Genomic DNA, 21773 nt, shown 5'->3' with positions numbered 1-21773 from the left:
TTTAACATTTAGCATAAAACATAACATAACACACACAAATAAAAAACATTACTACATGCGTATTGGTATGATTGACACACACTGTTTATTCAGATGAGCAGACAGAATTACCGTGGATATAATGAAAAAAAGCTTTCAATTCAAGTCTAGAACATGCACTGTGGTGTGTTTACATGAATAAATACCGTCTCTTGACAAGCAAAGATAAAATACAGAATAAGAGCAGTGTCTGTCTGTGTAGAGACGTCTCAGACCTATTTTAGAGGCGCTGAAGTTCAGAGGAGAGCTCTACTTCTACATGATAAATGTTGTGGCACAGGTAGTGAAACAGTAAGAAATGTGTATATAATAGTGGAATGTGTTTTTCTATTAAACTACAAGGTAAAAGATAAGCATTCTGTGTTAAAATACTGCTCAAATGAAGCTATTCTTTCCCCAGTCGCAACAGTTGGCTTTCTTTCCTAAGAGGCTCTGAGGCAGTCGGTACGCCCCTCTCAGAGGATCCCTTTCTCTGGATTACAAACAGCAGAGACACATGTTCTCCAACATTCGCTCTCCGCACATGCCACAAGCGAGTGCTTGTGGCATGTGCAGGACACACAGAGTTACCAGTTGCCCCTGCAATAAATCCTGTTATTGTGAAGCTTATTTATGTTCAGTGTTTGTTGACAGTGTGTCAGAGGTGCTTCTTCTAATATCCAGTCGCCATCTTGTATTTAATACTGTAAATGGGAGTAGATAAAACAAAAACTGAACAATATAAACTGGGGGTTTATTTTGGCTGCTGTGTTGGATTATATTAGATTGTACAAGTGAACCTAATAAACTGGTAACTCGATGTAAATACCAGTTGATATAGAGATTGTTTCACACATAGCACATCATGCTGCAGGTGACGGGTGAGTCCGTCACTGTAGCATTAAGGACGATACAGTATGATGTCAAACTGTAAATACACAACAAATGTCAACTTTATAGATAACACAAACTTATTTAGCACAATATAAAAGAAAATACACATTAATAATCCATAAAATAATACATGTTGGTGGAAAACAGGAAATATGAGGCCCTATATCTACATTTAATAAAACTGTATTTTGCTCAACTTTCTTTGGGTTTACTGCATTATTATACGAGAGTAACGTAAATCAAACAGAGGACACATGGCGAGGCATCGTAATGTTTTATCATTCTCATGTTTCTATGTTCTTTTAAAGCTCATTTTGAGATACGGGACCATCATCTTTAATGTATATAGTGAAATAAGGCAAGCATGTGAAAAATATTCAGTGCAGTATTTGACCCAAAAGGCACTGAACAGGTTCATTTCAAACCTACTGACAACAATCAGCCAGTTTCAAGATCATTAAAAGATCTTCTGTAACTAAAAAGACAAAAAGTGGCACGTTACACTGAAATTACCAACCTAACTTTAACATACCGATTATGTAAAACACACAGATGCTTTGTTATACGATTGTCAACTCTGGAAATGTGACTTGCATGGCCACCTTGGGGGGGGGGGGGGGGTTTCTCATCTATTTCTCCCTCTCTTCCCGTTTACTTCCGGGCTACAGTTTCAGACAGCTTCTTCAGCCTCTTCTTCAGCTCCAGAGGGAATTTCTCGTAGCACTTCTTACACACCGGCTTCATGTCAAACTCCACAAACTTGTTCCTGTGGGAGAGAGAGTGAAAAAGCCACCGTTACAGTGCGGATGTTAGATTTCATCACTCCCAGTCTGTGTGTATCTCAATCTCAATGTAAGTCTAGTTTGTGGACACACACTTACACTAGCATGTTAAAAATACACATATGATAACATAGTTAATCCAGCGCCTTTCCTTTAATTACACCAACACTGGCGAGCTCTTTAACCCCCCCCCCCCCCCCCCACCCCTCCAGCTGTCCTGGACGACATTTGTTCCTGAAGCACATAATCGCTGGCCGGACCGGGGCACCTGTTAAACCTCGGTGGGAACTCAGCACTTCCACAGCTGGGGCCAGAAAGCTGCCGGAAGTGATTATAGCGTTACCCTTTATATACCCAGACAGACCACGTGACTCATCTGATTTGCCTGTTCTGCACAGCGGAGGTTACCAGAGTACGAGCCTTAATCCTGACTAGTGTTTCTGGCCCGAGAGGCGGTCACGTACCGACACATTTCCAGCGTTAGGCCGCTCAAACATATGCAGTCTCTGCTTATTCACCCACTAAACGTCTGCTTTCATCTTTTGGCTTGACAGCCAGATGAACAAAGTTGTATGAGGATGAGTACAGCATGGAGCATGTTTGAAATATGATGACAGTGAAACAAAGAATAGAAAACAGGAAGAAAGATGGAAACTGACCAAAGGAAGGAACAGTTGAAGTGAGGGGAAAGCAGAAAGAGCGGATCACAGACACATGGGTAGCATTGGTTTCTTCTTCTTCTCTTTCGAGTCGCGTTCGCGCTTGGCCAGCCGCCGCTTCATGTCGTCCGGCAGGCGTTCGTAGCAGTGCTTACATACCGGCTTCAGATCCAGCTCCACAAACTTATCTCTGACGGAGCAGGGAGGAGGGAGAGATAGCGCAGGAGAGGAGGAGGAGGAGAAAGACGTTGAGGAGGCATAAGTAGAGGGAAGAAGAAGGATGAGAGGAGGAAAAAAAAGGTAGGAGAAAGAGGAGGAAGAAAGTTTGAGCAGAAAAGTGGAGCAAGAGAAGCACACAGGAGGACAAAGAAGAAGGATGGTGAAAGGGAGGAGAGGTGGAGAAACAAATCCACAGAGACACAGGATTATAATAGAAAGGTGGAAAAAACAGCACTGAAAAACACACTGTTAACAGCAGTAAATAGTCTGAGATGCAGGGTAGTGAAAGAGAAAGAGCGGCCAATTCACATGTGACTTTCTGTTAGTCTTCAGGGAGCTTAACTGATAACATATAAGTACATAATCTATCTTAATGTGTGTGGATTGATCCCACTCCACAGGGACATTATCAATGTTACAGTGAGTCACTTACTTGAGGGTGAGCTTGGTGTTGCAGGTAGAGCAGGCAAAACAGTTGACACACCAAGCCTTGTTCAGGGCAGACACCACTGACGAAAATAGAAAAACACACACACTGTCACATGAGACACTGTTCCAATTTACCGTCACAAGGCTGAAGTTAAATGGGTTCGGTTTAGTCGGAAGTTCAGAATCTCATTTTTAGGCAAAATCTGCGAAACAAGACATCCGCACACGTCGAGGTAAAAGGTTTTTGTAAGTTTTCTTACCATCTCCTTCAATAACACGGTTGCAGTGGTAGCAAACATCTCCAAACAGCTGCGTGTGACGAAGGAAGAGAAACAGAGGGTGAGCAACACCAGCGACAAATCTTATATGAGTTATAAAGATCTGTAACACAATGCAGGACTGCAAGTCTTTATATCACGGCTCACCTGACATGCTAAAAAAAACATGCAAACAATTGACTAAATGGAGGACTTTCTGATCCAGCGTGGTTCAGATTGAGACTTGCTCAGAGCAATTTATTTAGAATCTGAACTGCAACTGAATTTGTTTTCAACCATCTACCAGTTTATGCAATTCAAAGGGAAGATTAACTGTAAAACGAATCAAAATTCTGTGTGTTCAACATAAATATACTCCGAACTCGGCTGAGCGTTACCTGGTTATAGTGCGTCTCACAGTAGGCCAGGCCCTTGCGCTCGTAGTGACGGTGTCCCAGGAAGGGTTTCTCACACTTAGCACACACAAAATGCTGCAAACAAACACCAAAGCCAAGCGCACAAAGTGTTAGCGCAGCCGTCAAGTCAGAACAGTATCGCATTCAGACCGCGTCGCGGTCAACAGCAGCGCGGTCTGACTTAGACGTTATCAGGTCAGACCACAACCACATCAGTTCAGTCCAGATGTCCTGTTTAGGGGGACGGAGGAGTGAGCTTGAGACGTGGGCGCTACTCCTCCAACCAGACATGTGAGGAACTAATGGTTGGATATGACAGAGTTAAAGGGGGACTGAATGAGGACACCTTGGATGAGTATGGAGTAGGATGACACCAATATGGATTTTCTAAAGCCAAAACAAAGCTGATTTTCCAAGACTATATATCTGTCGATATTCAATGATGTGAAATTTGACGATTGCCTGAGATAAAGAACAGATTTCCAGCATAATTTCATTCTTCTAGTGTATAAAAAGCCTCTGAGTTGCGAGGAAACTCGGTTGAGAATATGATCTGAAATCAATCTGGCCTGTAGATCCTGCTCTGGACCACAGTGCTGGACAGACAGACGGACACTAAAGGGTGAACTATTAGTGTCACCCTTTGTAGCCAGGCAGGGAGAAGGAGGACACGGGGCAGCAATCAATGTCAGGCCGATGCTTAAATCCCCCTCACCATGTCGAAGTGTCTCTCGCAATAGGCTCGACCACCTCGCTCAAAATACGGGTGGCCCTGAAATGGGCGCTCGCACACAGTGCACACGTGATGCTTTGTGTGGAGCAGGGGAGACAGGAACATGAGCATGAAATATGAACAGACAGAAGAAAATAGGAAGACAGGCGGTGGAATGACGCCAGAGAGAATATAACAAAAGAGACAGGTAATGGAGGAATGGTGTATGAAGCCCGGAGATGGAGCACAATGAACACAACTGTGGAGATAAAGCTGGGAGAAGTATGAGTCACACATGTGGCACATATTGAAGTGAACTCATTGGAATGAAATCAAATGTATACAAGTAAATTGCATTTAGCAGGAAATCCATAAAACAATTATTGTAAACATCATAAATCTCAAGAGACTTCTGTTCGGTTCTGTATATATAGAAAACAGAGTAATGATCATTTCATAGACACTACATCATTTAACATGTGCTGTACATACATCTGGAACCAACCTGGCAGACGATACCAAATCAATTAACTCGTAAAATATATGTGAATCCAGTGAATATATTCAAGTAGTGTCTCCTAATCTTCAGGGAACCGTGGTTGTTTTAAAAGCTCCTACCTCCACATGCCACTGTTTGCCCATGGCATTGACCACTCGGCCCTCGATGGGTCTCCTACAGGCCCCGCAGATGGGGACCCCCATCTTGTCGTGGCAGGGCAGACAGTAGAGCTCCCCCTTCAGCTCCCTGGCATCCGACGTCAGCTCCTTACTGCAGAGGAAGAGGTCAACAACATCATCTCAGAGGGTTGTAATTATAATGCAGTAAAGACTATTTCACGAATGTCAAGAGTCACTTGGACTGAGTCTGTGTGTGTGTGTGTGTGTGTTTATACAATTGCAATGACATAGTTTGTCCACAAGAGAGCAGCATTTGGCCCATCATGTTGTGGCGGACTGAATGTGTTAGTATTTTCTACTAGTCTGCATTGACAATCCACTTCTGAGCTATTTTGTAGGATCTCTGAAGATTTCACCATAATAATATTTCATCAACACATGTGTATATCTCATCTCATTATATTGAACATACTGGATCCTAGCATCAAAGTGTGGCAGCATCATAACTGCTTAACAAATAACGTGTGAACCCGTCATGTGATTAAAAGACCTCTCTATCTGTGAGTCTGAGTTTCACTATGTGACTACTCACAACCTGACTCAGCTTGCATCCACCGTGTACTGTAGCCCGAAGCCCTCCCGCTGTCTGAATGATTTGTGAGGCTGACGCACAGCTGGGAAAGGTGTGTGTGTGTGTGTGTGTGTGTGCGCATGATTACCCGCAGTTGTTGCAGTTGAAGTGATCGGGGTGGTACGGGTCGTTCTTGAACAGAAGAGGCTGCTCCTCGATAATGGCGTGGCACTTCTGACAGATGTACTTGCCGAGGCCTCGAGCTTTCTCTCTGTTGTGACATGGACGACACAGGTGCCTGATGGGAGGGAGAGGAGCAGATGAGAGGAGAAGTTGAGAAAAAGAGATACTTGATAAGACACTTAACCGATCTTCTGAGATAGATTAGTAAAGTCTAGGCCTGCACCAAATAGTTTGATCGTTCGGTTCGGTCTAGCAGCACCATACACTACATTTATATAACTATATAACTTTTTTTAGGGTGAACATACGACGACAGACATTCAAAGCTTCATATACGGTCTTTCTTTCACCTTCATCATAACTTTTGAGGCAGAACGGGGACAAGGTCTTAAGAATTCTTGACATGGCGGTGTAGAAGGTGTAGAAACATGAGCAATAGATAAAGCAGCATCATAGAAACATCCCCCTGCCTCGCAGTAGACATAAACCGATACGATTGGTTGTAGAGGAACTGACCTTCCAGCGTTCTTAACAAATCCAACATCAGCGAGCACGGCACTGCAGAGATCACAGCAGAAGCAGTCTGGATGCCAGCTGTTGTTCATTGCCTTGATCACGCGGCCAATGATGAACTCCCCTTAGAGAAGAAGAGAAGATTATGGATTATTGGATATTGTTTAAAAGGGCATAAACTCAAAGCTCCATCTCCATATGACCCCGAACACGTCGGGTCAGGTAGAGGAAGGGGCTGGATGGTATTTATTCTCCGTTACTGTAGTTACTGTTACTGTTACTGTTACTCACCACACTGGTGGCAGCAGGGAGCGAACAGCATCTGGAAGTCATGTTCACAGTATTTCCTGCCTTCAAACTGTCGGCAGGGTTCAAACAATTTGTACACAGTTAATTAAATCACACAGCTGTAGATTAACACAATATAACGGCAATAACAGTATAATCCTAAAAAAAAAAGTCTGTTCCGACCCTTATACAGACAAATACATTCTAACATACTTTCTCATAGAGCGCTGCGGACAGGACGTAGTTTTGTGAGCATCGCCCTGGTTCACTCTACAAAAAGACGATGGGATTTTTCGATTGGATTTTCGATTATTGCACAAAATAAGCTGTGTGGCAAACAAACATTTATAATAACTACACTTTTTTTTTCCAGCCAGATAATCTTTACAAATGGACACCACTCTTATGATTTTGAAGCGTAAATGCAATCGCCACAAGTTAAAAAAATGCATCGACTTGGAGACAAGAGAGCCAGCGGTGCAAAGATGCTGACTCATACCTGGGTTTTGGGACTCATTCCTGCAGCACTCCATGTTATGTTGATCAAACGTGGCAGCGCCAATATGTCTCTGTTACTCAGCAAAAACACGAACATGGGAATGTTCTGATTGGTTCTTGAGAGCTACTTTTTTGACGACTCAGCTCAGAGAGCTTAAATCTATCAAAAGAGCCTTGATGATGAAGATGGATGACATATATGGCATTACTGTTCTGTATTTTATCTCTCTGTCAGCACAAAATGCAGATGTGGGCTAAAATATCTAAATCACCAGTTTGCATGTGGTACTACTCTGTAGTATGTGTATAAAGTGTATAAACACTGTAGTATTCCAGAAACCCGGTCGGTACACACACTATAGCACATTAGCTGTACAATTACTTACAATTACTTAATAAAATCCATGTAGTAAGGATACCAAAAACAACATTTTAAGAATTTTTACAAACATAAAATGATTATAAATTGTTCTTTGTGTGGCTTTTATGTTATTTCCAGTATGGTCCTACTTCACCACAGAGAGACGGGTCGACTGTTGCTTATTTATGGCAACAGGTTGAATTATTTACAGAGCCCCAGAGGTTAATGTAAATCCTTTGGCTTTGCTGTTGTATTGATCGGTGCACTAGCGACACTTTCTCTTCGATAAACTCACTGAACAAAGAAGCATCGGGTCCTCTGGGGCCTGCCGGAGAATCCTCGGGCCTCGTGTTGTCAAGGCCAGTAAGCGAACAACTTACTGCAATAATTCAACGCCGCATGAAGGTTGCGCTCGCCCGTCTTTGTTTACCTCAACGGGGCCGTGTGTTTAAATTCTTTGTGTGAGGAATGTGCGCCAACAACAGCCGTGTGATAAGCAGAACTGTCTGGTTCATCGACTCATCGCGGCCACTGGAAATGTGTCTCAAGCTGCTAAAAGATAGACATTTTTTAAGATGATGAATTAAAAAAGGACAAAGTGTTACCTCATAGAAGAGTCCCTCTGGGAACTGTTGGAAACACTGGGCGCACACAAAGCACTGCTCGTGGTAAAGCTCCCCGTTGCTGTTCACTATCTTCTCAGCCGGGGCGAAGCCGCTCTTGCAGCGCTCACACATGGCGTTGGCCAGAGCGTTGGCCATGTTGCTGAGGAGAACAAAAAAAACACCATCATTAGGATCAGAATGCCCTTAAATAGTCACAACACAATTATCACATCAGTTTTGACATAATTTACAACACAATGTATCTATTGTGTGTCTGTAAGAATATCTAATAATTCCAAAGCTTAGGCCGGAGTCATGCCAGGACGCACCAAATACCTATAATGTAACATCTGTCAGGTGTTTCTCCTGCCTTGAACAGCTGGAAGACGTGCTTAACACAAGGAGGGAAGTGAGAAGGGAAAATGTGATGCAAGATGTTATCGGCCGTTGCAAACTCGCACACACTATATCTTGGTTCTGGGTTTGTTTTGGCTCGACCTCTCAGGGTGTGAGGCTCACTGAGGTGGGAAAACCTACGTGTTGTCTTTTCAGAGTGGAGCTGAAGTTACAGTTTATACAACTGCACTGTTTCGACAGTGAGCGCTGTGTTCACACCGCTCGCCACGCAACAACAGGCTGCAAGTCATTTTCAATGGAAGCAACAGACCGACGGCCGGCACTAACTACTAACAACTACTCAAGGTTGAGCTGGTCTCAACTTTTTTTTAAGTGCATCAACGATTCGGTAAATCGTCAACCCTATTTAACATAAAAACATTAGTCTGACGTAGTCTGATGACTGTCTTAAGAACAAACCTGGTGTGACAAATGAAGGCAATCCTGCAAAAACACCAACGGGGCCGGGCCCCAGGCTACAGATCTTCTACATCGGAGGCACTGGTGCCAGAAGCTGACACACAGAACGTGGTCACACCCCAAAACCTGCAGATCTGGTTACCGACACAAACCTTCACATTTAATTAATTCTATGATGAAAAGTGTGCCGTGCATTAGCTGAATGATGCATCAGTTTACATTTACAACACCTAGATTGTATAGTTGTTGACAAAGTTTGGGAATTCTAGAGAAGGGAAGAAGGAGAGAGAAGAAGTCCTGCTATCAGTTAAACACAGCTGGCTGTTTGGTCCAGTATGTCGGAATGACCTGAAGCAATCTCATAACTGGATAATTCTCTATAATTTAATATATATTGTCATATCGCCCAACCCTACATCTATTCCAGATTGTGCACTAAATCCATCATGATCCTATCATAAGTAGAAAACAATGTGATGAAACTGCAAATGTGCAAAATTGTAACATACTAATCAATCATCAGCTAAAGTAAACAATAACAACACCGCTTAGAGCCCGAGTCAGACCGCAAGTAAACGAGGACATGTTGCAGAGAGAGGTGTTACAAGAGGAAAAGAGAGAGGAAGAGAGAACGGTGGGAACATCCTGGTGTCTCTGCTTTGTTTGAAAGGTCAGAATACCAAAGTGTATCCAGGCAACACACACACACACACACACACACTCACACGCACAAAAGGCAGGGTAAAATGTTTATGGAGTGATGCCATCTGTTCATATTAACTTAGTTAGATCCATTTGGGAATCAACAAAATTCCCCAAACTCCCAGACACACTGCTCATCACTTTACTCAGATGGGAGGACTAAGCACAGCCTCCATCTGGGTCCGCTCCTCCAACTTATCAAACACACGTTGTTGATATCACACACGCAGACAGCCCTGCCCTATCCAAAGGGTTTTTAAGAGGAAGTGACACATCCCCGTAGGCATTTCCCACCCTCCTATCTGCCTCTAGCACCCTACGGGAGCGATAAACAAGCCTATACGTAGTCGTAGGACTGAAATAAAAAAATAGGTTTTCTTCATTCAACTCAAAGTGCTTTGTCCATCTGCACCATCCAGGCTCTCCATCCAGCGTCCTGACTTTAGTAACAGCACTTTTAGTTCTAAGGTGAGTAAAACAGGGTGTGTGTGAGTTTGTGTCATTGTAAACCCCACCATGCTGACCTGAGACTATAAATGGAGGCTGGTTGTCAGACTGTTATGAATACCTTCTGTTCCCCTCGTCCTCCTCTGGCCTCCATGTGTCTTCTGTTTCCTTTACTTTGCATCTCCTCTACTCTCTCCTCTGTCTCTGTAAACATCTGCAAACATATGTAGGACTATATAGGCAGTGGAATAATCCGTCATTCATTTTTAATCTCTAATGACAATATTATGGAAACTCAGATATTGCTCCGAGCTTTTTTTGGCTTTAATGTCTCCATGACTAACAAGACTCTCAGTCTATCATCTCCTTGTCCCACCTGAGCTCCAACACCTTTAGCCAAAATCAGATGTTTTTGTTTTCTCCACCAGGCTTCAAAATGTCCTTCCACAAACACTGTGGGTGACCCCCACGTCCACGTTTTCCCACAGCCTACAATGAGGCCAGATCAGTCCGAAATACACAACGTATATTTAGCCTAGCTACCCCTCATGAACACATACTCCGAATGCCAGTTTGCAAATTCTACTTCGCGTAACGACTTGGCACAGAAATAGCCCCTTCTTCCTGTGTGCTCACTCCGGTAGCACTCCGAGCTATTCCTGCACAAACACACGGCGCCCATCTTAACCGAATCCAACCGGCAGGTCACCCCCGGCTGCTGGAATATCAGAATTCCTCACATTCTGTGGCACCACAGTAAGCTCAGAGCACACACACACACACACACACACACACACACACACACACCGTGTCAGAGACCGAATTCCTCGCCACACACACACACACACACACATACACATCTTCTACCTTGTAGCGTTTTTCCTGCTATCAAATTAACTGGCATGTCAGTTAACAAAATGCATAATTCTTAATCTGTGACAGTAACGTAGTGATGCAGTAAATCATCCACCAATCACAAGCCAGGGAATCAAACCAGAACCCCGGTCCTGAAACTACAGGTTTAATAATGACAAGTGGGAGTGTGTGCCTTAGAATAAAAAAGCTATTATGTTGTTAACCACATAACTAACTAAACACGGCAGGTTTACTGGCTGCTGAGTCAAATCTTTTCTGCTGGAACATCTCATACTGTATATGAAAGCAATAACAATAAAACTAGGTATAACATTCCCCAGGTATATGGTAAAAGGACCGACGGTAAGTCTCGTCATTTGGGAAAAATATTATTCTGGTTGACAAGTAACTACCGCTCTTTAACCCCTGTTTTTCTAAACGGTGTACTTACAAGCGGGCATAGAAATCACAAAACTCCTTATAGACTTTGACGTCACTCTTCCGTCTCTGGGACTTGGAGACCGGGACCTCGGCCTCGCCCCCGTCCCCGGCCTGAAGCCTCTGGTGGTAACCGTTCGTCTCCCCGTGGGGAACGTGGTCCGGGGCTTCTCCATCCTCAGGTATGGACGCCGGCAGCGCACGACCGCTCATCTCCATACTCGTCTACGACAGTCCAAAATGAACTGCAGAAGTCTGCCTAACACCTGTGTCCAGAACGCTCCCAGTAGTAATCCTCTTTGTTCAGTTTCCACTTCCAGTAACGGGAAACGCTATCGAGTGAGCGGCGGGAGCTGTAATCCACATAGCAAGAGGGAGACCGAAACACTGATCGGACTGCGCTGGGTGTACTCTCCCTCTCTCACCCACCCTCCCTCCCTCACACACACACCCTCCCTCTTTCTCTCATTCTCACATCAACTCTTTCTCTTTTTTTCTCTCACACAGTCAGTCAGCCCTCCTGTCCCACTCGCTGTCTATTCTTGGGCAGGTTACTGAGACTGAAGAGCCCACCCTGACGCCTATCCAGACAGAGGTCACTGTGCCACCACACACACACACACACACACACGCGCACGCACACACACACGGCTATGGCTAATATGTCATCAATCTGTGTGTAACAGCTGGAACACTCTTTTTTTTTGGGGGGGGGGGGAGATATAACAACGTGGCTCCAACTCCAAAGTATTGCGCAAAGTAGGAATGCTGCACAAGAAAGCGGAGACGCTACAGTGGTTAGATATCAGTGCGACAGAAACAGAAGAGATCGCTGTTTATTTTAGACGTGGTGTAAACACACTAAAGCTGGAGCTGGAGCGGCAGCACACAACACACAGGGAGCCAGATGTGGTCCGATCGGTGACACCCTCCTGATGTGACGCAATGTAGTTTGTTGGATTAAATATTTAGAGTGCAACAGATCAACGCTACACTGTTTTGGATGAAATGATTTAATGCAGGAGTACTGGTGAGCAACGTCTGCTGATTGTTTACGGGCTGCTGATTTTTCACATAATAGAAAAAATGGTCCGTGCCTTTTCCAAGTGAGTCAACTTTCTGAAGCTCTCTAGAGCTACAATTATAAAATATGTTAGCCCGCATTGGTCTGTAGGCATTCCTTCAAACCGACTAATCTGGGTCTCCTCTGGGTCTCCTCTGGGTGAATGGTCGCTCTTTACGTGGTTTCAACTGGCATCTCAAATTAATGACCACATCCCAAACCATCAAAACAACGTTGGTTCCAGATCCGGATATACGCTGCAGTGAGACAAACATGTTAAGATGCTCCACTGGAGATTTGCTGCTGTGTTAACCCTGCAAACACTACGGGATGAACAGTTAATATACGAAAAGGTCCAAAACACAACATACTAGACCTGCGCATGTGTGTGTGTGTGTGTGTGACCAGCTGAAACATGCCTCCGAGTCCTTCAATATAACACTCTTCTTCATGACTCCATAATTCTACAAATAGACACCAAGTGGAGCCTCAACTCCAAACTAGGTGCTGGCAGCTGCTGTTTGGTGTCTGTGTGTTTTATACCTCGTAGGGGCCGATACACCTCGTCTGAAAGGGGCCCGTCAGACTGCATCAATCTAAAGTCATACGTTCTCTTTTTCTCTGAAATGAACAAATTCATTAATGACATAATGAGCCGAATATCTCCCCAGAGACCATAAAGCTTTAAGAGCCTTTCTAAAGCAGAACAATGACATGTCTCCATGTCTCCAGTCCTTAGCTGGGGATCTACTGGGACTCTCCTCCACTGGGAACCAGTGTTGACTGACTGAGGTACAATGGAAAGAGGGCGGGAGCTACACAGGAAACACTCGCAATCTTTCCTCCAGATTACACTCATGTTGCAGGGTGATCCACCCTAAAATGAGAGCTCGAGTGAGTCCAGAGCAACATAACATTCTTCAAATTAAACTTAAGCATTGGCCAGAATTAAGCTGTGGTGACATGGTAAAAATAAAGGAGTGGAATATCGCTTTAAACATGGAATTATATCATAAATAAGAACATATCATAATATTGGATTGATTGATTTCAGCATCTACGGTAAACTTTTTAGGAGCCGCCATTGTTGTTTTAAGGAAGAGAGAGAGAGAGAGAGCCAGAGAGAAAGAAAAAGAAAGAGAAAGAAAGAGAAAGAAAGAAAGAGAGAGAGAACATGGCTCCAGCAGTGAACAGTGTCTCTCTGGTGTTTTCTCTCTGCAGGGTTTTGAGACGTCCTTATAAGGTCATTAAACGTCACAGGAGAGGTCACAGGTCACTGAGGTAGTAATGAAGTGACCTCTGTAGCTCTTCTGTCATGGAGGTATTATTAACAGAGGGGGGATTAGGGATCTCAACAGCCTCTGTGGGCTTGATCCAGTCAGAAACATTTAAACCAATGACATCAGCGATTAGTTTGATGAGCTCAACTCGTGATATATGTTCTTTATATTGATTTTGACTGTTTATCTAATAAGGATGATTAGGCTATAAAATATGTAGGATTCAACATTTTCAAATAAGTTAGCAAAGAAATAGATGCATATAAATGTACTGAATTGTTATTTATTAATATATTTATTAGGATATGATACCGGATCGGCCAACTGAGTTGATCTGAAAACGTTATTGTGACTGAAATGATCACAACATAAATCAAATGTCACTTTGATAACTGTCATGAATGAAAACACAATCCTGCAGCTGAAATAAATGTAGAGTACAGAAGATTCCTGTTTAAGATGTGTCTTAAGGTTGTCTTCAGACCCAAACAACAAGCTTGACTCTCAGCCGGTGTGAGATGAGCACAATCAGGCCAAAGAAACAAATCAAATAGACTCTGCTCACACCCCCCCCCAACACACACACACACATACAGACTGTGTCAACACCAACCATGGCAACACGGACATGAGCGCCACTTGGCAAAAACATTTTTCCTCTGGCAGGGCACAGAGAGTTTGCACGTGTAACACTGATTCAGTGACTGTGCAAACATAATTCATGACTAACATTTCCTTTTGTTTTGTACTTTTTGTTCCTGACGCCCAAACCTGACCTCCGCTTTCAAGGTTCATTTCCACTTAAATCTACACCCGGAGACGAACAACAACATGTCCAACGCACTTTCTCCATAACGTAAAGTAACTGAAGTCACTTTTATTTTACATGTGTTAGTGGCCCCTTCTTCACAGCTGGTGAACACCTTCAGGTTCACTCACTGGCTCATTTAAAACAGCTGATGTGCTTCAATGTTGCAGACTAAATAAAATAGATACAAATAAAAATAAAATAGATACAAAGTCAGGTGGCAATGGACTGTAAAGGCTGTAAAACTTCTTTGCACAAAAAATCTATATTTAGGACTGTCATCATGTTTAAATCTGACACACGACAGTACGGGGTTCTTGTTTAGCTACAAGCAAGTTTAGGTGAAAACTAATAAATATCTAATAAAACATAATTTCTCATCACCACTGACAGGTTTCCTTCGTGTGACTCTGCTTAGTATCTGCTCTCACTGTGCTCTGACTCACTCTCGTCATTTATTGGTGCAACAGTGGTTCCTGCCGAGTCAGATATCATCTCCTCTCCGAAACGTTTCACTTTCGTGCAATGATACAAAGTGCAAACTATTCTGCTCAGGACAGACTAAAAGAACCCATCTGACACCAAATGATGTTAGCATTGCATGAGAGGGAGCGAGGCTTTGAGGCAAAGAAATGAAGCGTCTGTGGTTTGACTGGAGACACTTCTGAAGAGAGAATGCTCCCTCTTCGTCCACATTCCTCACATTACTACAGTCCTCTAATCGCTCCAGGATCTTACACACACACACACACACACACACACACACACACACACACACGTACAAAGAGAGTGACGAGAGACGATGAGAGAGAGAGTGAGGTGGTTGTGAAAGACATATTAAAAAAAAAAAAAGGCCATCCAAAAACCGATGTTATTGTGAAACCAATATTGCAAAAGACTGCACATGTTGTACGTCGTCGATCGCTGCTGGTCACACAGCCGGGAGGAATTCAGCCATCAGCTGCAGTATTTGCTGATCAAACACTATCCATCCCTCGACAATACGCGACACACAGAGAAGGAGTTCTCTGGTACAAAACCCCCTCTCTGATTCACTAGGTTATGCAAGACGATGTGTCGATCAAACAACCTAAAAGAGCACGGGGCGCAAACCACGTTAAAAGAACAAGATTAAGCTCACTTTAGATAGGCCAAGAAAAATAGAAAAATGGAGAATGATTCAAAAATATTAGTTACAAACAATTAGTCAAGAAGTGTGACACGGGACAGCAGCAACGAGCAGCAGAGAGACTGTGGGCTGAGTGACTGTTAGGCCATCAGCTGACTTTAAAGGCATCAGAAGCATTTACACATTCAAACATAATAAAAAATAACCACAGCTGGACATTCTGACAGGTATGGTGGTTGTAAATGTGAAGTATTGCACCGTAGAGTTTCTATCCGAAGCTGTTTAAAACTATTCATATGTGCTGATTTTGTGCAATACTAGTGTACTAGACATCAGCACAGATAGCTGTCATCGTAGAGTCTCATCAATCATTTTCACAGAAGAAGAAAGAAAAAGCTTCAGAGAGGTCGACTCACCTGAGGCTCTCCCTGGCCAGACTTCCATAGCTGTCTGGTCTCTCCTGTCTTCGTCTGTACAAGTCGGAGTTTGACAACTCTTTCAGCCTCAAAGAGTTCATCTCTCTCACACACTTCCTTCCTTCCTTCCTTCCTTCCTACCCCTTGTTCTGCTGACAGTAAGACTCTAAAGTATGTGATCCAAATAAAAAGATGAAGTCTTGCGTCGCGCTCGTTCTCTCTCTCTCTTAAACACACTTCACACCCTGGAGGAAGGATACATGCAGAGGTGTGGTTTCACAGCCTGCACACCTATCAAATACTTGTGGCTGACTCCTCCCCTTCCTGCAGCAGGTAGAGAGAGAGAGAGAGAGAGAGAGAAAGGAGGAGAAGTCTCAGAAGAGAGAGAGAGAGCGGCTTTGCCCTCTCTGGCCTTTGCCCTTCTCTGTCTCTGTTTACCTCCCACATCTCCCCGGCTCAGTCCTCGGTTCAAAAACAAAGCCAGAGATCGAAAAGCGAGTACAAACAACAGAAGAAGAAAGAGGCTGTTTCCCCCACACACACACACACACACACTCACATAACGGCAAGAGAATAGAGATGCACTAAATGTCATTTATAGAAAAGTATGTACTGCAGTTTCCTTGTTACAAATGCATCAACACATACATTGACATGACATCACAAAATATGTGCGATGAGTCAATAATAGCAGATAAAATCACTATCCAAAGCAGCATCGTTTCATTTTGAGAAAATAAGTGTTTCCTGTGTGAAACTATGAGGAACAAAGACCTACAGTGGAGTCATATTTTCAAGGCTCTTCATTTGAGCTCCTCCATCGTAAACTGTGACGTCACTTCCCACCACAAGCAGCACACTATTGTAAAATGGGGGGAAATGTCAACCTATGAATAATTCATCACAACGCTGTGTGGGAACAAGAGAAACTCCAAAACAGACACTAAAACACAGCGGAGGCATGTTTTCAGACGGAGACGAAAACGTTGAGACGCGTTTAATTACCAACAAAGAAGAAGGGACGGGGAAGTCAACAAGCAACAGAAGAAGAAACTGATGTAGCGGTGACATGGAACATGCTGTCTTATTAGCAATGCACTTCTGGATAAAGCTTATTTGTGTTTTAATCTGTGTGGGTGAGAGGAAGCACGTCCCTCCTTCATACAGTATGTACACACAGGTACAGTATATGTCTCACGAACGGCTCACACTGTGCAGATTAACCTCCAGCAGCTTGCCTTGACCTGCTCAGCATTCCACATGAGTTTGACGAACACACCAAGTCGAAGTGTCGAATGTGAATGCGTGAACCCGAGTTCAAAATCAGCCCGAGTGTGACTCATAATGCTTTAGGCTGCATGCCTGAGATCAATTCACTCATTATTCAGTGCATTTGGAATGTGCATTCCCCTTAAAAACATTTAAAAACAAAACTGTCTTATAATGTAAAGCCCTCACACTGACTCATCACACACTCGTTTCCTCTGAGCCAGAGACGCTCCCAGAACAACCTCGTGCTAACATGAGAGCACTGCCACCGCGTGGACAACTCCAGCACAACAGCTGTCCGACCCTAAAACACTGTAATGATCACAAATGCATTCGTACAAATAACTGTGAGACTCCTGAAATCCGCAATGTGCCAAGCCTTTTCAAAACCGACGCAACAAACTGGAAAAATATTTCTTAAGATGTTCTCGCCTCTTGTCTTTTTTTACCTCTTTATCATTCATTTAAAGTAACAGTAACACACATACAAGAAGAAGCTTACAAACAAGTACATACGCAACAGTTTACAGAGCAGAGATGTACGCAATAACACACCACTTACATCAAGCTGACTTCCTATAATAGCGAGACTTTCTCAGGCAAAAATACACATTCTGCACAGCAGTTACAGTTTAAATAGAAGTAAAACACAACAGGAAATACAGTCATCAACACACACAAGGAAGAGACTGAGTCTACAGTACAACATTCAGAAGCTATGCAGAGGTGTTAGAGCGTGCACACCGCTCTATTATAAACAATGCAATCACACGAAGCAAGCAACGGAGCGTGACTGCTGATTGGCCGATTACAGCTATAGTTCTAACGGTAACATAAACTTACCGATGTTCCGTCTCAAGCTCCAGAGAGATACTTTCGCTGTTGCTAAAGTCCCCTTTTGCTGTCACTGCAAAACACTCCTGCAGCCGTTATCTGAGTCTGCATGGCCACATCACTTCCTGTTTGCCGCGCGTGTGTGGGAGGGTGTGAATGTTTGTATCCACTTGTGCCTATGTGCCAGTATGTGTTTGTGGGAGACGCGTGGATGTAAAGCCAGCACACAAACTTCTAGCCCTGTGTGTGTGTGTGTGTGTGTGTGGTTTAGGACTCCCAGAATGCCTCACAGGATGGAGGTGGGGTGTGAGGAGGGAGTAGGAACGACTAGGGGGTGAGAGGAGGTGCAATGTGTATCTCTCCAGCCTCCATAGAGGAGGTGAAGAGGCCAAAAACCCAGCGACCACACCGACTTTATACCGGGCGTGTGGATGATCGTCATCATCATGGGTGTGCCTCATGTGCTACAACTCTGTCTTCCATTGCTGTTTCACAACAGTTTGTGTTGGTAACTTAACAGCACAACACTGTAAATAATGCAAGAGAAACTTGAAACTGGAATTGCATGAGACAAAAGAAGAAAAACTGTGTAAAAAAGAATAAAGCAAACGTGAAAATGGCACGCTTAAACACTGAAATACAGACTGTATCGGTGGGAAAGAGTAGTATAAATAAGCTGCTGAGTGCGTTTGCAATGAACATCTCACACTTCCTCACACACTCACACACACAGTCCTAATCCTACGTCACACAAGTTCACCGCTCTTCCAAACAAGGACAAGTCCACACTGGAGACGAGGACATTCTTCTAAGCTCTCGTTGTGTCAACACCAGAGTGAATGTAATGCGTCGGGAATGCAGCAATCCTCGAGGCCTTTAAAAAGACTTTTAGAGTGCTTCATATGTAAAAGCCAGATTCATCCCGGGCCATAGTTAACTCAGCAGTGCACACAGTCGCGTTCACACTGGTGGAAAGAGACGTGGCTCTGAACAGACGTCCCCGGGGGGAATGGACGGTCAGGAAGTGGTTCAGAAAGCAATAAGTACTGTCCAGTGAGTCTGAGTGGACATTCCTGTGCAGGGAGGAGAATAGAGAAACATCCTTTTTCCTTCTTTGAGTCCTTCTGGCCGCTGTCCTGTGAGTCTGTCTCTTCTGTCTAGTGAGTGAGTGTACGTTGCCTTTATAATTAAAAGGTTCTAAGATGAATATAGCATCAAACAACCATTAGTAACATAAAGACATACTGGGGTAGTGGCTGCCTAAGCAGAGAATGAAGTCACTCTACTTCTAAATGCAACAAATATATGTGAGGTAATACTAAAAGTTCCTGAAATCCAATTTAGATTTACTATCGTTATCATCCAATGATGTATGTTGATTTATTAACGATCTGTTAATTGAAAAACAGTTTGCACATCTGCATCTACTGTATTCACAACACAAATGCTGAGTTCACTATATTTATGAAAGGTTTATTACTAAGTTACTTCATTATTTTATTGCTTTGCTCTCGACACTTTCATGGACCATTCTTTCTCATGAATGAATTAATACGCAATAGAGTCTCTGTTGCTTCTTGGATATCCTCCTTACAGATTATAACCTGACTGATTGTTGAATTTTGGAAATAACATGATTTTATAACATGTCTTGTACATTTTAAAAACTCTCTCAGGTGACAGGATTGTGCCAGAAAGACCACTGCTAATAATAATTCAATCCAACTTTATAAACCCAGAGAATAGCACACATATATGCAAAAAAAATAATCACTACAAATAAAAAAATAAAATAAAATCACTACAAAAAATATATATTATAATAATTAAAATTAATTTATTAATTTACAAAAAAAAAGAAAAAAAAAGTCTAAAATTATTAGATACTTAAACACAACAGTCATAGAAGCAGCTCTTCACAGGTTCCTCTACATTTAACATATAAATGTATTGTGAGTACATTGAAGACTACTTTAAACGTGGCGTTACAAAACATGCAATACTTAAAGAATAAAACCGACTTTCTTATCTCATAATTCAGTAAATAAAAAAAAATGTAATTAAAATGTTTGTTTATTTTAAATGTTCTTGTATTTTTTTGTGCGATTTTTGATTTTTTTTTGCTGGCGTTATTGGGCTTCCATACTTCCATAAGTACATTAGGAAACAGGTCTTAAATATAAACTCAACGGTGCGCCGGCTAAAAGCTTCCCCCTGTCACACGGCAGAGGGCGCTCGTGAGCAGCTTAAGAGACCAACTTGAGATTGTATACAACATTTAAAGTAACTGAGCTACATTAGCTAGCTTCGCGTACTCAGCGTGTAGCTAATATAACTTTAACTTTCCGTGATAAAAGCCATGTTATAATGTTTAAATGGGTTTATCATGACTAAACGAGTTATCCTAGCCCATGAGAGAATGGAACAAACCGGGGCTGCCAACTTTTTTTTTTTCATCCAGCGAGAAAAATGTCAACTTCCTAATTTATCAGGCAAATGTGTCTTTTTAGGGAAACAATTATGAACTCCTCACTTACCCGTTAGTCATTTCAGTAACGCCGAGCATCGCTCCGCTCTCTCCCGGGACCAGACTAGTGTCGTCTGGATTCAGGAGCTGATGTCCAGATGTTGTACAGACAGGGATGTAACACTGCTGAAACAGAATGGCGAAGACGGGCCTCGCCTCTGTTAAACCACCCTCAACGCAGACTCAAAGACATTTACCACTTCCGCTTGGGACTTTCAATCTAAAAGCTCTTGAAAGTGTCTCATAAAGAGTCAAACTATCCATTTAATTTCAAATAAGATAAAAAACTGAAATCATTTAAAATACTAACAAAAATGAAATAATACAAATAATTTTTCTTAATCTGTATGATAATGATTATAAGTAATGATTCCATTACAAATATATCTAAAAATATAAACAATAAATAAGTATAAAGAACATAAAGATTAAAAAAATAGATTTTTAAAGAAAAAGGTGATGTTGAAAAGCTGTGCCTATTACTAGCACAATATGTTTAAATAATTGTAGTGTTTAGATAATGCGATATAATAATTATTTTTTTGGTTTTGTTCAGCATGTGTGCAGATTTGCACACATGCACTTTAATCTAATATGCAACATGTGTATATTTAAAAAAAAAAAAACTATGACAACAGAAGTGATTCTACCAATAGGCTTGCCATGGTAATAAAGCACAATAACGCACACTAAAATAATTGGTGCTTTTATTGTGAAGGCCACCGCGCTCGTTGACTGTTTTTCTTTGTGGCTGCGGCAGCTTCTCATTCAGTCTGCTGTCTGCTGGTCACCGCTAGACAATCACAATCTTCTGTTTTACGGCTAGAAAACGGCAACACCCGCCCTGCGAACTCAGTGCACACTCAGTATGTTTGTGTCACAACAGATCAGACGTGCAGCCTTCTTGTTGTTAGGTTGATGCTGACTGCTGCTCCAGCAAACTGTTGAGTGTTTTTGAGTAATTTCCTTACACATGAAGCATCAATTCAGAATATATGGAAAGTCTGACTTTTCATTTTTCTGGCCACCGGAAACCACAGAAGTTCAACATGGCGAGCGGGTGCTGTGAAGAAACCCTGTCCCACACCAAGAACCTCACTTTTGATGGAAATAATTAGCACACTACTACTCCGCAAGGTTCTGAAAAATAATAAAATAATAAAAGA

At 42.7% G+C, this 21773-nt stretch overlaps 1 protein-coding gene across 5 annotated transcripts; it reads right to left on the bottom strand.

Annotated features, from left to right (window-relative positions):
• Positions 1 to 62: 62 nt before the first annotated feature.
• LOC306704212 (LIM and senescent cell antigen-like-containing domain protein 1) lies at positions 63 to 20732 on the bottom strand. 5 transcript variants are annotated; one of them, XM_079170469.1, is made up of 11 exons: positions 20618 to 20732; positions 8024 to 8183; positions 6563 to 6629; positions 6275 to 6395; positions 5724 to 5873; positions 5005 to 5155; positions 3657 to 3749; positions 3262 to 3310; positions 3006 to 3081; positions 2354 to 2543; positions 63 to 1678 (listed from the first exon to the last, which is right to left on the bottom strand). In XM_079170469.1, exons 1-10 carry the CDS (start codon positions 20644 to 20646, stop codon positions 2399 to 2401), a joined length of 1041 nt encoding a protein of 346 aa, XP_079026595.1. In that variant the 5' UTR covers positions 20647 to 20732; the 3' UTR covers positions 63 to 1678; positions 2354 to 2398. The 5 variants fall into 5 exon arrangements, with proteins under 5 accessions (XP_079026595.1, XP_079026596.1, XP_079026594.1 ...); XM_079170470.1 differs by lacking the exon at positions 20618 to 20732 and adding an exon at positions 18090 to 18171; XM_079170468.1 differs by lacking the exon at positions 20618 to 20732 and adding an exon at positions 15978 to 16183.
• Positions 20733 to 21773: the final 1041 nt, after the last annotated feature.

This window comes from Pholis gunnellus (genome assembly GCF_910591455.1).
Source record: "Pholis gunnellus genome assembly, chromosome: 12".
In the NCBI taxonomy this organism is placed as follows: domain Eukaryota; kingdom Metazoa; phylum Chordata; class Actinopteri; order Perciformes; family Pholidae; genus Pholis; species Pholis gunnellus.
The sequence above is the reverse complement of the archived record's forward strand: the minus strand, read 5'-3'. Positions and strand labels throughout refer to the sequence as shown.